General features: G+C 45.6%; 1 protein-coding gene across 1 annotated transcript; it reads left to right on the top strand.

Moving 5' to 3' along the window:
* Nucleotides 1-212: 212 nt before the first annotated feature.
* LOC121047295 lies at nucleotides 213-11,766 on the top strand. Its single transcript, XM_042290130.1, has 5 exons — nucleotides 213-306; nucleotides 1,221-1,324; nucleotides 3,606-3,722; nucleotides 11,478-11,531; nucleotides 11,671-11,766. The coding sequence occupies exons 1-5, from the start codon at nucleotides 213-215 to the stop codon at nucleotides 11,764-11,766; spliced, it is 465 nt and encodes a 154-aa protein (XP_042146064.1).
* The last annotated feature ends 5,374 nt before the right edge of the window (nucleotides 11,767-17,140 follow it).

Raw genomic sequence — 17,140 nt, 5'->3', positions numbered from 1 at the left:
CAAATAACCTCAGGGACACGATCGGCCATTGCCGAGAGCAAATATTTTCAGCGGGCAAAAAAATGAAAGCAAAACAGACAGGGAAAGCACGGTGCCAATATACGCTGCAAGCGAGCGTGACACCGAGATAGATGGGCGCCGGCATGCTGCGCCCGTCCGGCTGTGTAAACGCGGGCGGCCGTCAACGGACATGGATGCGCAGAAAACGCACGATGGCCCTGTCGATCGCCACGCTGACCATCTCGTTCACGCTGGTGCTGCTGACCTCGGCATCGCCAGTGAGTCGTTCCTGCGGACCACAACCCGGTGAGATATGACGCAACTGTGTGTTCTATCTTGGGCGCCAGCTCGAACAACGTCGTCAAGTCAAAGACAAGCTTTTCTTTTTCTGCGTGTGCACACTGACTGACAGCTCTTGAAACGCCTAGCTTGGCGAGCTCGCCGCGTCTCATCATTGCTCCCCAGTCAATATGATTGCGGCATTAGTTAATTAGGTGTGGTACTGATAACGAGAGATGGCGCGATCTGTCCTCAAAATGACATGACGGCGGAATTATGAAGATATTCTGGACGTAGTAGAACTTCCCTCTCAAATTAGTACACGGCGAGGTTAACGTATTAGTCAAAACAAAACAACTGTAAGCGCGATTGTGCGAACCTACCGCAGACGTGTCAATCTTTTTTTTTATCCCTACAGTAACTCCATTAGTTATCCTGCTTTTATTAAACTTACTGTTCGTACACTGGAACCTTCTGTAAGCTTTTATTTAAATATTACTGGCATGCTACGTTACCCATTTTAAAAGTACCTTCCGAACAATTTCGGGTACACTAGCTGCTAGATGATACAAGCTGAAAAGCACCGTGGAGTATGAGAGAAGTGCTTCTGTAGTCGGTGACAGGTTAATAGTGCAGCAGAAGCTCCGCCTCCAGAACGCGCTCGTTCTTCCGCCAGGCTCTGGCTGCAAGTGCGCCCAAGTGTCACCAAAGACGTTCCCTTGGAGGCGGGGCATCTACGGGATTCCTTACCTTTCACTGACTGTAGGTTTTGTTGTCGAACGTTGGTGCCGCTTTAAGCATGATCAGATGGGCATCCTTTGAAACTGTTGAAAATCAAACTAGAAATCTCAGTTGCAGCGTAAACGACAATCTTGTGGACGATTTAGGGTTGTCCTGTTCCTTTCAAAACAAAAACAAACAAACGAATATTTTTTTTCCAGGCAAAAGGGATATGATGTCCATGCTGACACCGGCTGCGGACATGTTCATCGAATGCTACCGAAACTACGACAAATATGGAATACCTTCTAAGTATTTAACAATTGTAAGACATGTACCCACAACGTTGGTTACCTAATGTCTCGAGTTCTCGTAAACAACTACGTTACGCTTCTACATTATGACCTTTCCTGTTCGCCGCTGTGTGTGCTATTTTCAAGCACGACGTGCCTGGCATTTATCAAATAATAGATGCACTGCTCAGTATTCCTTTCAACAGACTGGCCTTTTTTTCTTTTAGTTCGTTGGAACGTCGATTGTGATATTCATCCAACGACTATTAATAAGAAAATATTTAAAGGCATCATACAATTTGTTTTCTCTGACACTAGTCGTTGCGACGATTTGATCTCGCGCCTAATCGCAAAGCGGCCTGTTCTTCTGTTGACATATACTCTCACGGTAGACGTGCTTGTAATTAAAGCAAATTGTTTTCGGAATAAACTTAAAAATCTGAACAGATATTAGATATCTGGTTATTAACACGGCAAAAACAAATTCAATTTTTTTCCAGTGTCCTGGGTCTCGAGTTAGTCTTGTATACATATTTAGTTTTGGGGTCCATCACAATAGGGAGTATTCACTGGCGGCCATAGCTTTGTGCGCGACTGATGAGCGCGTGCTGACAGCGAGCTTCCACAGTTCTTTTGCAACGTGCATTCCGCACCATCAAGATTGCCGATCTTAACAGCCCATTAATCGGAGCTTGTCCTGAGCATAGACCACTAGTATTTTCATCAATCATCTCCTACCTCCGGTCCTCCGGGATTGGAAGGTACATCTGACCCATCGTCATCGCTAAACCCCCTTTCCCCTCCCCCATGCCACATGAGGCCCAATAGGCCAGGGTATGGTTCACATAATAAACGTTTCAATCAATCATGCGCTCTAAACAGTGCCCTCAAATATGGCGTCCAATCAATACCCCTTATAGAGTGTGTTCAGAATTAGACCTTAGGTTTAATGTTTTCTTAACACGTGCCTTGCAATGTGTGTGCAAACTATGTTCATTAGAAACATTGCAGAGTTATGGGCACAGTGAACAAGTAAAGGCATCGACTTCCAGTCGAGATAAAAATATACTTTAGAATTCCCTTTTCGATGCGACCCTCTGATAGTATCGTCTAGTGTGGGAGACGACTACAAAAACGAAACTAAACAAGCTGCGGTTGTTACCAAAAAAAAGTTGCTAAGATAAGTGATACCGTTCCTTGGGATAACCATTTTTTTCCCTCTTTTTGGAAACATAAAATAATTTATGTATCAAAATTAGCTGATACAAAACTTCACAATTATACTAGATCTTGCAATACTTGAAAGAAGCCAATCAGAATATCCATCGCGTCATTGGCATCCCTGTCGCATTCCCCATTCCAGAACACACTTTGGTTTTGAACAATTCAAACAAGAGCTACCTGTCTTGTTACACACTCTTAGTTTGTGATTTCGTAAGTCCACAAATTAACAGCATGTGCAGTTCCCAGGAAAGGGGAAAAAAAACGGCTATGGAAAAAAAATCTATTGTATCCGTTGACTGTCCTTGTGGCGCGGTTCAGCCTTCCGTCAGCCAAACGAATTGCGCATCACCGATCGGAACGCAAATTCGGTCAAAGCTGCGCTTATAATTGACGGCGCTCAATCGCGAAGGCACGTTGAACGCTGTCATAATTAGCTGTTCGTTGCCCTGCCTAGATTAATCAATCATGTTTTCGAATCAGACATTAAAAAGTAGAAAATGAGTGGGAATCTTTTATTAATATTCGCAAGCACTGGTAAATTCTTAGATTTATTTTTTTTAACACGAAGTAAGACAGCTTCCTTTGAGAGCCCCAATGAGAGAGCGGCCATAAACGGGTGCTGACGGCAGACTCCGCTCTGTTTGAGACATTATTTTTCTCATTTAAGACCATGAGTTTATTCTAGTTATAAAAAGAAGAGTCCAGCCATATTCAAGACAGTCAGTATAATAACTCGATGAGGAAACTAAGAAAGGAAAAAGAAATATCTATATACCGAAGTTTGTACATACGACACACTCATATTAGATGAAAACAAACTTCAATGACACGGCTATTGTCGATAAGCATATGTTTGCTTTATCATTATAATTCCATGCCAATAATTCAGTAAAACGTGCTTTTTTTCCTTTGAAAAGCTGTTGTCTTAAACAGCCAGGGCCGATTGTCCGCGTTCACGACTCATACAATTACATCTAGCTTCGCTGTTTCCGCCGTTGTGTAGTAACTTCTTGGGCTACAATTTATATTGTGCAAACCACTCACATATTCCACCTTCTTAGACTTGATTAAAGCGTATAAAATCTGCAGGTCCTCCCTTCCCTTTGTGAGAACTACGATGCGTGCGCTTCGTCCGTTCCCAAAGGAACGCCTGAACGCTCCAATCTGATTATCGACTGCCTTCTGGAAAAGGTCAAGTCAGCCTTGGTGAGTCCTTCCCACCTTGGTCACTGCTGTTGTTTTCAGCTCACAAAAAAAGTTGGAGACCAAGCAAGCGTCCATGTCATTACAGGAACCGTAACTTATCAGTTATGATAATGAAGGACAGACGCAAGACAAAACAACACATAACCATTTCGTCCGGCAGTGAGCAGTATACGGAAGAATACTTATTGTTTACAATAACGAAAGAGGGACATTGAAGACAAACACAACACAGGCTTTCGAGCCTGTTATGCCTGTTCGTTTTCAATGTCCATCGTTCGTTATAGTAAATTAGAAACCAACACGCTTAACCATCTACTTTTTGTCCTGCGCTGCCATTGGAAGTAGTAAATGTTCGATTGGAAGGGACCAAAAACATACATTTTAGAAAATTGGTTGGTATAACATTTTTCTTTCGGGTGCTTAGAATTGGTTTGGCTTTTGACGTCTTACCTTATCAGAGCCTAATGAGGTAGGACATTTATAAAGAAGTATAGGCACACGTCAGTAAAGAGAAGAGAACAAAAATGTGACTGTTTCCAAGGCTGTACGTGTGTCTCCTAGGACAGAGGCCCCGAAGCATGTCGAAGCTGTACATTTGTGGAGAGAAAACACGCTCAAGCAGGTGTCTACGAAAAAATGAAAGCCGTTTACAACTCCCTGTAACGCCGAGTTAGAGCGCAGCTCTTGAGGAGGAGGAGGAGAAGGTACGGAGAGGAGGCTATGCCCCTCCTCCTCTCCTGGTCGCCTCTCATTTAGGGAAAAAGTTTCCGCTGAACTTAGCGGGGAAATTTGTCCGCTAAATTTAGCAGGGAAATTTTTCCGCTAGATTTAGCGGGGAAATTCTCCCGCTAGATTTAGCGGGGAAATTTTTCCGCTAAGTTGAGCGGGGAAATTTTTCCGCTAGATTTAGCGGGGAAATTTTTCCACTAATTTAGTGGGGAAAATTTTCCGCTAGATTTAGCGGGGAAATTTTTCTGCTAAATTGAGGGGGGAAATTTTTCTGCTAGATTTAGCGGGGAAATATTTCCGCTAAATTTAGGGGAGAAAATTTTCCGTTAGATTCAACGGGGAAGTTTACCCATAATGCACCGCGCAGTTACGCCGACGGCGACGGCGACGCCGGCGCCACTCAAGCCGGAAACGGGCGCTTAAGGGCTGCGCTCTAAAAAGAACGTGATCTTGCAGCTAGAGTTTTCCTCTGTGTAGTGCTGTGTGCGGCTAAGAATAACAGCGGCAAGTGTTGGAAAAAAAACAAGGGCCTTGGATAAATTAATCGCTTCAATGTCGCTGTCGTAGTAGAAGCCGCATGAAGAGTACAATCTGCTTCTGCTCACCAAGCCACCTTCCATAAACCACGCTCGCGTCTGTGCCTCTTTCATAAGTTCACATAGCTGGTGGGAAGTTGTATTCACAGATACTTAGAACGGGCTAATAAATAAGCATTGGCATTTACTTTCTAACAAATCTTTTTTTCTCTTTAACGAACACGTCAAGCCAGGTTACTTTGTTTTTTCTTTTGTGAGTACGGAACGAAGTAAGATGTTTCCACAACTGTTATTAAACCAATTGCCAACATCATAGGCGTAGCACACGAATTGCATTAATATGTAAATAACCTAAGTCGTGGACCCCATTCAGACAGCTCGCAAGTCCCAATAGCCCCAGAAATATTAAAACTCTCCACCTGAACGCACAACGCAAAAACACAAGAGCCGTGTGCGTCATAAACTAGAGTGGGCTCATCCAAACTGTGACATACCACCCTACCGCAATATTTGGTTTCATATCTGTCAGCTACGCCGTACAGTAAAACGTAAAAACAGAAAGAATGTGAAGGGCACACAAGACGGACCACTATGCGAAGAGGTGGCCCAACGACTGTCCCAATCATCTCAGCAAAGTTAGCACACATCCAAGCATATGGATCGGGGAACCTGCTATAGACCTTTTTAATACTCGCTCTCCGGGCGCTGCCATCTTTGTTTATCTGGGCTGTGGAAGCTTTCAGAGAGTGCACAGTGGCTCTCATCCACGAAATATATGAGACGTCGCGCATGCGTCCACAGGCCGGTGACTCACCCTGTTTCGCTTGCGTGATAAGCGGCTTATCTCAAAACAAGAAGCACGAACATAGTAAGCCCCCCCCCCCCCCCGTGCTTCTTGAGCTGGCATTGACTATAGGCTGCTTTGTTCAAAGATGTGCACGTTGTTGTGGCGGTGCGCATAAAAAAAGAAAGCAGATATCGCTGATTTGGGCGTCTCAAGTACCGTTTGATGATGTTACTCAGAAGGCGTTTTAGTAGATCGTTCCGATGACTCTGATAACTATTCCCGATACTCTGCCGACGCCATTGCGGATGCATCGCATGGTTATCGGGGCCGGGTTTAGACCTTTTCCAAAAATCACCTCGTGTGCGCTGCCATTTTTTTTCTGCTGGGCTGTGGAACGCCCTCTGAGCATGTGCTGAGCTCTGTTGTGCCATAGCCTCCTATATACTGAAAAAGCCTGGCAGATCGCCACGAGAAGCGGCCTCCGAAATGGAAAAGGTGGAGCGGCAGACAACGGATATGAGAGGAGAGCCACGTGACTGGCGCCCCGCTGCGGCGAGACGCCGAAACACACTTCTCCCGAGCGAACAAGTGTGTTTCGGGTCCTTGCCGCTACAAAAGCTGTGCGCTGACGTCCAGGTTCCCCGAGAAATGGCTCTTTGATGCTGTCTGCTACCAGATCCTCGCGCTTCAAACCTGCAACCGGGCACTCTGCGGCTCCGTGGTCGAACTGCCAGGCTTTGTGAGTATAGTGGAGGCTATGGTTGTGCATGCGTATATCACACGATGTGCATACGTCCACAGCTCAGTGACTCAGCATTTTCGCCCGGATGATAAGCCCTGGAATGTCTATAAGAGGTATCGAAACGATCAAGTAAAGCTCTCTACTGTCACCATTGAAGGTTTCTCCATCCATCGTTCTTTCTCGAACCGGGGTGTTCTGGCGACTCCCATCCAGCTGACAAATCTACTCTAAAAAAATGTGCGAGTTCCCTTTCCTGCACAACACAGAAAGAATCGATCATGACGGACAATGTAATAATATTCCCGAATAACGAAGCTCAGAAAATGATTGGATTCGAAAACTGCGATGTGCGCAGAGAGGAGGAAGTGTAACGTAATGTTCATTGTTTACGAGCATATCGTGTTTTTTGTGCGTTGTTTGCTTTTTTAATTTTTTTCTTTTTTTGTCAGTCGCATTTTGAGTTTCGTTATTTATTGGGATTCTTCCGTTGGTCCGCCGTGACTCGCTTTTCTGTGTTCTAAAGGGACGCTAACGCTCGAACTATCTTAGAGTGTATTGCTGCTCTCGACCATTGACAAAAAAAGAGAGTGGTGTCTGATCAAGCCCTGAAAGGGGGTCGAAATTCCAGTCGGGCTTCGAACATCTCCCGGCCGCGGCACTGTCGGGCTGGGACTCCACACGGCCTTCGCACGGGCGCGGTTGCGGGCCCCGCGGCCTTGAACATTTGTGCGCAAATAAGGACGGTTCCCCGGGCTTCTGTCATGTTGCGCCATCTCAAGGCATTTGTCAGAAATGGGAGCGAACCTTCGACACACTTGATCCATGGCAAGGCGTCGTCGTTCAAACTCCTCTTTATTCTTCCGGTGTGCTCTCGACACAGAGCCTGATGTCTAGCTATAGGTGTAGAGGCAAGGCTGAACACCTGCTGTCATAAAACTGTACAGGTGCCCGGCGCGGTGTGAGTTACAAGGTCTTCCGCCGTCTGGCAGTCTCGGAATCGCGACTTTGTCGAACTCAAACACCGTACAATTCTCATCTGTAAACCCTGAAGCGCTCCGCCTGAAAAATTTGGGCTTTGTCAAAATCGAGCCAGCAAACCTGCGGGGCCCTTTTTCTTTGGAATAGGAACATTGACTTCCTTCGAGGAAAATAGATTTCATTTACATCGCTCAAATCTCACAAGACTGGGAACCAAACGGGCTTCTTCAGGCATCTACAACTCGTTCGGGAAAGTTGTGTTAGGTGCATGCGTGAAGCAAAACATATTACTTCAATAAAGATTCCCACCCGTTCATCGAGGCATGAATACAGCCAACGTTATAAGAAAGCCTAACTTCATTGCATTCATCCCCCGTGCTCGCGATCACCAACAAAAACAATTATATTATAATCCGGCAAAAGTCTCCATTGAACTGAAGTCTCACTTTTTCAAAAGTTCTTAATTTGACTAAAATATCTGATTGGTTGTGATGCCCTTGCTCACATTAACCGGGAATATGGAGTGTTCACGCTTGCTTCCTGCTTTGGCAACTTAATTTCAAATAAACGTGCTCCTGCGTTTTTAACACTTCACGGCGCGTGGTAGTCCCAATTGCTTGCAACCGACCAACATTGAAATCACAAGCTTGGTGTATGCAAAGAGTTTAACAGGTAAAACAACACATAACTAAAGTAAGTGGTGACAGGAACATGTGACCCTCATATGCCATGAAGCCTACTAAACTGTGTGAAACTGTTTGTTTCAAATCAAGACACAAAAGAAACTAAAGAGAAAAGATATCAGCCAATCATGTAGCTAAAAGCTTTAGCTGAAATGAGTGGTCCAGGAGTTGACAGAATTCCAGTCAAGTTAAAATGATTGAGCCTAAATAAGATTTCCAATCGAACTCAAAATTAAACCAAAATTAAAATGTCAAGCCAATTGAAAATGAAAAGCCAAGCAGGGAATCAAGACGAATAGGAACGTTCAACCGGAATGAAATATTTGGCCAGATTGAGACTACGTCTATTCGCGACCGCGGCAAAACAAAGCCTAGCGGGAAAACACTGAACCGGCCGGAACAGGTTATTTAACGATTTAAAATAGTCTACTCGACCCTTGTAGCTTCTGCAATTGCATGTTGTTGGCGGCTGGAGCGATAGCCGCCCAAGTAAAGCGAAGAAATCTGGTTTGGCAGTGTCCAAAGCAACGAGAACGACAGCAATGACAGGGCTACAGGGAAAACCATGACCTATTTTGGCCCACAAAACTATACTTTGTCTCATCCTACAATGGACTAAAGGCCAAAGCCACGGGCCGCCATGTCCAATCACGTTCTACGATAAACTATGACATGCCTACCTTTGATTAGGGGTGGACGAATAACGCTCCGAACCCAAAAACGCTGCATCATTTCTATATCTTCGACGCTGCAAACAGCCTGCACGTCGCGGCTTTTTTGCAATGTAAAATTGTTGAGTCACTCACTGCTATTAAATTCGAAGCACTCTCCGCCCATCCCCATCAGTGATCCGAGACGCGGGCTGATGCGTGCATCAAAGCGCAATACCACGCAATTTCTTAGTGGCTCGTGATTGGATCTGGCGGTCCGTAGCTTTCGCCTTAGTCCATCGTAGGGTGAGACGAAGTATAGGTGCATCATGCGTCACTTCTTATGTTGTGAAGGGCGAACAGTTGTCATGGGCGTACCAACCGGGGGGGCAAGGGGGGCACTTGCCCCCCCCAGTTCTCAGAGTGGGGGGGCAAGGCATGCGTTTTGCCCCCCCTGAAACGGCCGCCACTGGGCAGAGCAGACACAGGCCGGCGGCGCCCAAGGAATACCAAGGGCACTGCCCCCCGACCCGCGCGGGCATATTTTTAACGCGCAGGCGATACAAACCCTAGCAACGGTGCTCACGCACGCCGGATTGGCTGGTTCGTAAAGCCTTGCTCCACGAACAAGGCTACACGGTAACCTTACGGAATCCATCCGCGAGACATGGGCCGGACGGGCTGTCCAGACCAGGACGTAGGCCCTTACACAAAATAAAGTTTTGCTTGCTTGCTTGGAGATAGGCGCTGCCGCCGTCAACATAGGCAGCGGATGCAATGCGAGTTTCCGAAGAGGTAGCGTAACTTAGTGGTGAGATGTCTGCCTCATACGTGTCAGACCCGGGTTCTCTTTATGGTGTGGGCCGGCTTACTTCTTTTTATTTTTTTTTCTCGAACATTTTGTTTTGTCGAGGGATTTGGCGATATTTACATTTCTTTTTTACCATTAACACTAAAAAAACGAATGTTGTTGACGAAACATCGCTAAACTAAATCGTATCGACTCTATTTACGGAAGTGCATGGGGGGCAGCGGGGCTTGGGTTGCCGACCGGACGCCGCAAAGCGGCGTGTACGGGGGTGGGGGGGGCTAGGTGGGTTAATAGATTTGTAAATAGCAGCCGCACACCGTCACCGCGAAGCGGCGTGAACGCAGGCGCGGGGGTGGGTTAACGCGCTTCGAGTGATACACGAGCAGCCCATCCGGCGTGAGTGTCGTTGTTAGGGGTTCTATCGCCTGCACCGTAAAAGGAGCAGTGTGTGCACCTCCTGTAGTGGGCAAGAATTCCTACATTGGAGAGAAGCGGGGACAAGCCCTTTCTTCAAATGCGTCAAGTCTCCTTGAGCTTCGGAATACAAAGAAACGCCACTATTCGGAGCTAATCCCACAGTTACTCGACGGAGTCCAAGCACTCGTTAGTAAACACTGATGAAAAATATTCGTTAAACACAGAACTATCATGGTCGACGTTGCATATCCGACCATTCCTAACTCTCCCCATCTTCCTAAACGTCCGTGTGTGTCCGAACACCAGAAACCGGAATTTTAAAGGTTAAAAACGGCACGTTGCGAATATGGAACGCGCACTTTCATGCAAAGCTGACGTCAAGTGACTCAAATCGAAAAACATGCATATTTACAATATTGTTATCTCTTCTGGTGAAGGCTCAGCAACCGTTGCATCCGTTTTCGCGCACGAAACGGCGACTACCAGAGAAAGTAAGAACGCAGTGATTGCCTTTATTTTAACAATGTAAACACACTTGCAGGCGTGCGCTGATGAAGCCTAAAAATCAAAGCTCTCGTAGTGTGATTCGTGACTGTGCCGGCTACTACCCAACCTCGTTGTCACGCCACTTTCTGGAAGCATACACCAAAATTACAAGTAAACACACAAAAGCGACATCGATACAATTATCTTCTAGAATATCACCTTATTTAGTCATAACTCTTTCAATAGGCACGACAAGTTGTATTTATTTTAAGAAGAAGAAGCAAAATTTTTTTCGTGAGAAAAAACAAAATATCAATGTTAAGTCTGGTAACGTTGTAATTTTGCCGAATCATTGCCAAATCTTTAGAAAAGTTGGACAAAAGTTGCGCCGAATTTTCGATTTGGGGGGGGGGGGGGAGAGGGTCTGGTTTGCCCCCCCACTCAAAAACAAGTTGGTACGCCACTGACAGTTGTCCTGTGACTCTGTCGTTGCTACCGTATCAGCATGTTGCCTAGGTAGCTCGTAACGGAACCTACGCAACTGCGTGAACCAGACATTGTGCGTTTATCAACGTTCATCAGCGCAGTAGAAGACGGTAGGTAGTCTTTTCATCGCTTCCCCAAAGGTCAAAGCTCTGGAATCTCATGTACGCTAACATATCACCGCACGTTCGGGACGTAGTGAATATTAATCGGGACAAACAATTTTGAGTCCAATGCTTGCCTGCGAAAACTCGGGCGTTGTGCGCTGAGCTTGCGTATGGCCCAAACCGACCTGTTTTCGATCGCCATATTTGCCCGAGGGTAGCGACCCCCATGGGTCGCTGGAGTCACGAATATGGTAACTTATGCCGAAATGAGATGACACCGGAAAACGTTCCTACATGGTGCATAAAAATTACCGTAATCCTTCAAAATAAAACTTTTTTTTTTCAGAGCGAGGTGCCCGACCTTCCAGGAGAACCGGAACTTATTGCAGATAAACTCTTTGTAAGTCACTAGATCTCCAATCAAATAATAATTTTATAGCAACTTGTAGTCACTAATTACACGTTTATTAGATACATCTATCGCACACTCTCTTTTTTTACCAATTTGACAGTGATGTGCTATTTCTTTTGGAAAGCAGGGTTGCAGCCTGAAGAGACCCACCGTCCCAGTTGAAAACAAGAAAAGTTTCTTCATATGCGTGCACTGGTACCACGTCGCCATTTCTATTGACTAGAGTATTGTACGAGACACGAAATAAACTCTTTCTACCACAGCCTCCTACCATGCAAAAATATGCAAAATGCACCAATACAATCCCGTGAAAGCCGGGTGCCATTTTAAGTAAATAAAATTGCTACACGTTAATTGCTATATACGCTAAGATTTTTGAATCGTTAAACAAAAAAGAGAAAAAAAAACTCGAGGTACACCTAAGCACTTTTTATGAGTTGTGAATGCGAAAGCATGCAAGCCGCTCGTCCGCTCCCTTGTTTCGTCTGCTGCGTACTTTTCGTCGCCGGTCAGCGCGCGTGCTTCCCTGGTGACCTTGGACGTTCCGTGTTAACGGCGCGCTGATGTACACGCAGCGCCATGGGGTGAGCGGTCGTGGAAACTGACGAGCGCAGCGGCCACGGGAACCGAAGGCGAAATCCATCAGCTTTACTTCGCTTCTTTGGTATCATAGAAACTAGGTGCCGTTTTCGCGCTACAAACTGATGACGTCAGCTCGCTCCATGGGACCGGTGAATGCTTTCGCATTAAAAAAGATCCACGGAGTTTCTCTGCAGACATGATGGCAGAATTATGTGCGGACACTGTCGCATCAGGGATGCTCAAATCATGTTTGTTTATAAGTATGCTTCGGACATGTACGTATTAGCAATGGGACCGTGGCTTTAGTCAAGCTTAATGAACTCGGTCAAAACGAATGAAACATGCATTGTCAATCAATATTTTAATGCATAGTCTGGTTTATATTATTTGTATGGTCTCTTACGCAAACTACATACAATTTCAAAACTGTAGTTGAAAAAAAAAAGGAATGAGAACGTATTGGAGGGCAATCAGTCAATTCAGAGCGCTATTTCGTTAATAAGATTTCGAATCGTACTGAAATCAGAATTGTTTATTATACGTCTATACGTCCTTGGTCGAAAAAACACTGTTGATTATCAGCTTGTTTTCGGGATAAGAATTCCGACACAAAAGGCAGCCGTGTGACTCTACCAGAACAGGTGAGTCGGAAGTGTTAGTCCTGGTGACGTTCATAACTTAAGAAACGGCGTAATTATTTATTCTCACTCGTGCGCTATTTCGCTGCGATCGGTGATGATACTGTTTATACGAGGTGTGATCAAAAAGTTCCGGAACCGATTTTGTGGCGTTAAAAGAGAGCGCCGCTCATTAATGCGCGCGCAGCAGTCAAAGGAAAGGACCTCCGTGTCTCGTTATTGGGGAGGAGATCGAACAGTCACGCCCCAAGCGGTACGCTTCAGCTGTGGGGACAACAAACCGTATTTTCTTGTTTGTTTTTGACCCGTGAAATCGAAGATGAGGATACGAAGGCCGCTCCTCGTGCGATTATAAGTCTCTGGTCAGAGCGAAGAGCTCGTGCACAGACCATGCTAGGCGAGGATCAATTTCTTTGTCATACTGTGTTGGTAAACGTTGGGCTGTAAAGACAACAAGCTCGATAAAACGCCCCCAATACCAAAAGGCATTGATCTGTGAACATTTGGAGCGGCGCTACACGAGTTTTTGTGGCCACGTGCAGGGGCACAAAGGCGATTTAACCATAGACTGGAAACCAGAGCGAGAGCGAACATCAATTCTGCGTCAAACTCGGCAAATATAAAACAGAGACCTTTGAAATGGTTCAGAAGGCTTGTGTTAAAAATAGTGAGTTTTGCGAAGTGCTTTAGGTGTCACACGCGTTTCAATAAAGGCAGAACATCTCTGGCAGACGAAGAGCGGTAGGGGGGCCTTATCCGACCTCTCCTTGACTTCAGTGACGTTCTGCCACTCTTGAGGAACGGGTGCCACTCAAAACACCTGGCACATCTCACTGCTTTTTGACATAAGCCTTCTAACTCATTTCAGAGGTATCTGCTCTAGATTTGCCGAGTTGGACATAAAAATGATGTTCGACCTTACTTTGCTTCGCAGTCTATATATGGAGAGATCGCCATTATGCTCGTGCATGTGGTCAAACAATCTCGTGTAGTGCAGCTCCAAAATATTCACAGAGCGACGCCCTTTGGTATAACGAGACAAGAAGGTCCCTTTCTTCGACTGCTCCGCGCGCATCACTGTGCTGCCCTCTCTTTTTACGCTACAAGATCAGTCCCAAAACGCTTTGATCAAACTGCGTATATTCGCGCAAACAAGTAACATTCGCGACAACGTTATGAGTTATAACGTGACGAAATCGGCATTGCTTGCCGTGAGATGGAGTGAACCACGCTGGATGGCGAACATAAACCTGAAAATATTACTCTCAAAAACAACATTGGATGGCAATTTGTCATGGCATTCTTTTATGTTCGTAATAATGATGTCTAGGAGAAAGAAAAAAAACTTTGGCACTCCAGAAAGACGAAGTCAGAAACTATAATGCTCTCGAAGTCCGAAAGGTTTTCGGGCACCAAAAGGAAACAATTCAACCGGGCAGTAGCCGACTTCCCAATTGTCCCGATTCCTCTCAATGTTTTCAGTACAGCCACAGGACGACGTTATACTAAGAATTAGAAGGGGCAAACAAATCTGGAGATGACCGATGCCTCGACGTCACTAATACTTTTTGGCTCCGAGCTTTTATATTTCCAAGTCAGCAGTGTGGCACGTCTGCAATGGTCGTAGAAAACATATCTGATAAATTGCATAACAATTGTTACGCACGTGCAAATTGCGACATCCCTAAATTCACGAAGAACACCTTCACCTTTTACCTTATCCAAATAATAAAATAGACAGAAGTGAGGAGCCCGGACTCGAGGAGGACGCGGATCTTTGATTCTGCACACTGAAAACAATTTTCGCTGCGAAATTTTTTTGGTCACCCGTTTCTGAAACGTTTGAGGTAGTAGCAATAGTACCCATGTTGGGGTTGTCAGTGGCCCTTTAATGAAGGTACTGATAGCATTTCCGATAGCTCAGAGCAATAATGTCATAGCGTATTGCACTTCACCATGATGATAGCCATGCCGGCAAAAATCTACGCCTTTACTGAGGTTCCCGCCAAGGAAGATGTAATGCGACAGAACTACAACTCCCTCGTCGGGAGTACTTATACATTACATCACATTCAAAATTACATAAAAATACAAATTGCATTGCAACACGGGGCATGATATTATTACATCATTGGCATGGGGGTCACGTGGTTGCTGCGTTACGAGACGGTGGTTACGTGACGTACCGGTTTCACGTCGTTGCGTCACATGACATCACGTCATGTGACGTAGTGTCACCTGACGTCCCAGTACCACGTGACATCACGCTGTCACGTGACGTCCCCTCATGTGGCCTTGTGTCACACGACGTTGCAGTGTGACGTCAAGTGACCCGGCGTCATGTAATATCGTGGTTTGTGTCATGGAACGGGGTCATGTGGTTGGTGTCTTGTGATGTCACGTGGCGCGGTCACCTGGATGTTGTAACGTGACCCCGTCTCGCTGATGACGTCGTGATCATTATCTCGCCGTTCATGTCCCGTGACCACCGTCACTTTGACGACGTCCGGTTACCACCGTCCGCTAAATTTGGCGGAACAGGTCCCGGGTACTTAGTAACGTCGGTCGATGCACTCTCGCTCTCCCCATATGCTCCTCTCCTCCCTCGGGTTTCCACCAGAGACGCTGTCATACGCCCAACTTCATTTGGTATAATGAGTTTTAGGGGAAGTCCCCTGGAGGAAGCCAATTTATTCTTACGTAAACCTTCACCTTGGAGGCTTCCGCCAAAACTCATTATATAAATCGGAAGTAAACAGCCCGCCAAAATACAGACAAGGACAAAGGGACGATGCAAACGACACAAGCGCTGGACTCACAACTAAACATTTATTGAAAAAAAAAAAGCACCAACGAAGTAAACCGCACTATCGCTTGAACACGTGTCAAGAATTTTTTTCTTCTTTTTTTTGCGTTGAAACACCGATGTTTGGCTGACATATACATCTGTGTCGTTCGCATTCTCCCTTTGTCCTTGTCTGTATTTTTGAGCGCTGTTTATTTCCGATTACCATGAACCAACTCGCCTATATCACGACTCTAATTTATTATATGAAATCATTAATGACTGATCGCACCCTTGCGGTGGCTGCGACCAAGACTGGTGGTAACTGTTAACATCCGTTTGCTCTACTGACTGCCAGCTCCCTGTTAGATCAGATTGTAGAGCGCTCCGCTAGTCTTTGAAAGGTCCCGGGATCGAATACCGAACCAGGCGGAACTTTTTCAGTTAACAGTCGCCTAGAGAGCGCGAGCTCCGCTTTATTTTATGTTGAAGCCATTTTATTCTTACAAACTTCATTAGTTTAATTTTTTTTTTTAATCTAGATTATGCAAAAAAAAAAATTTTCTTTTCTGTTTTTAAATTAATGTTGACAGATATTCCCGCAATTAACGGCTTAAAGTACAAAACTTGTTGCACCGCCACTTTGTGAAATAATTCAGCGATTAATTAAGGCATTATTAGATTATATACGGCAGAGTAATCGATTAATCACGCATGCCTACTCATTAGGCAAATTATCGAGTTTTAGAATAGGGGAAACGCTTTGGGGTCCCCAAGTAGAATTGGGGTGTCAGACTGCGCATGCTCTTTGCGACGCCCCAAATTGGTCGGAGTGAACCAAAGCCTTCCCCTCTTCCAGAGCTCCCACTTGTCTTTGCGAGTCTCGTGCGTGCGTCCTGAAGTACTTGGAATAAAGTATCAAATGCGAACCGAGGACGACCAATCACGCGCCGAAACGAACTCATTTCCTGCAGCTGCGGGTGAACGGCTCAAGGATATCGCGGGATGAGCAAATACAATCACTCAGTTCGCTGGAAATAGCAAACACGGCCTGGTCAAACCGTGCATCCTACCCAGGGAGTGCGTCTCGAGTGCGCGAAACGACCATGAAGGGCCTCCTCTTGGTAGCTATCCTGCTTGTAACTGCCTGGGCGGATGAGAATTGTGGCCAAACCCCAGGTGACGTCACTTGTCTATAGCATAATCTGCCTCCCGTACCAATATCTTAACTTTTTTTTTTCAACAGCATATTGCAGGCTGTGAACGTTAAACGCGGGTTCACACAGCACCATTTTCTTACGTTACCTATGAAGGTCGGAACGCAGCACCGTTTTCTTAAGTTAGGCATAAGTCACCAAAACATTCGTGTCTCGAATATGGCGTGCAAGGCTATCGCCTTGGACTGGTAGCAAGCCACGCTTAATATAAAGTACAAATGTTCCTATGGCTTGTGGCGTAAGCAGACGTAAACTCTCGTAACGTAGTGTAAGAAAACATGGCTGTGTGAACTAGTCTTTAAGCACAAAACAGTTATCATCAATGAGGCTAATTTTTTAGCGTAATATGTGCGCGTATATTTGTACTGATGGTTG

Source organism: Ixodes scapularis, unplaced genomic scaffold, assembly GCF_016920785.2.
Source record: "Ixodes scapularis isolate PalLabHiFi unplaced genomic scaffold, ASM1692078v2 PGA_scaffold1__304_contigs__length_218370807, whole genome shotgun sequence".
NCBI classification, from domain to species: domain Eukaryota; kingdom Metazoa; phylum Arthropoda; class Arachnida; order Ixodida; family Ixodidae; genus Ixodes; species Ixodes scapularis.
This window is presented reverse-complemented; position numbering and strand designations above follow the sequence as displayed.

Coding starts and splice junctions, on each gene's coding strand:
- LOC121047295 (XM_042290130.1), top strand. CDS start 213: ATGGCCCTGTCGATCGCCACGCTGACCATCTCGTTCACGCTGGTGCTG. Junction 1,325..3,605: donor CTTCTAAGTATTTAACAATT/GTAAGACATGTA, acceptor TAAAATCTGCAG/GTCCTCCCTTCCCTTTGTGA. Junction 3,723..11,477: donor AAAAGGTCAAGTCAGCCTTG/GTGAGTCCTTCC, acceptor TTTTTTTTTCAG/AGCGAGGTGCCCGACCTTCC.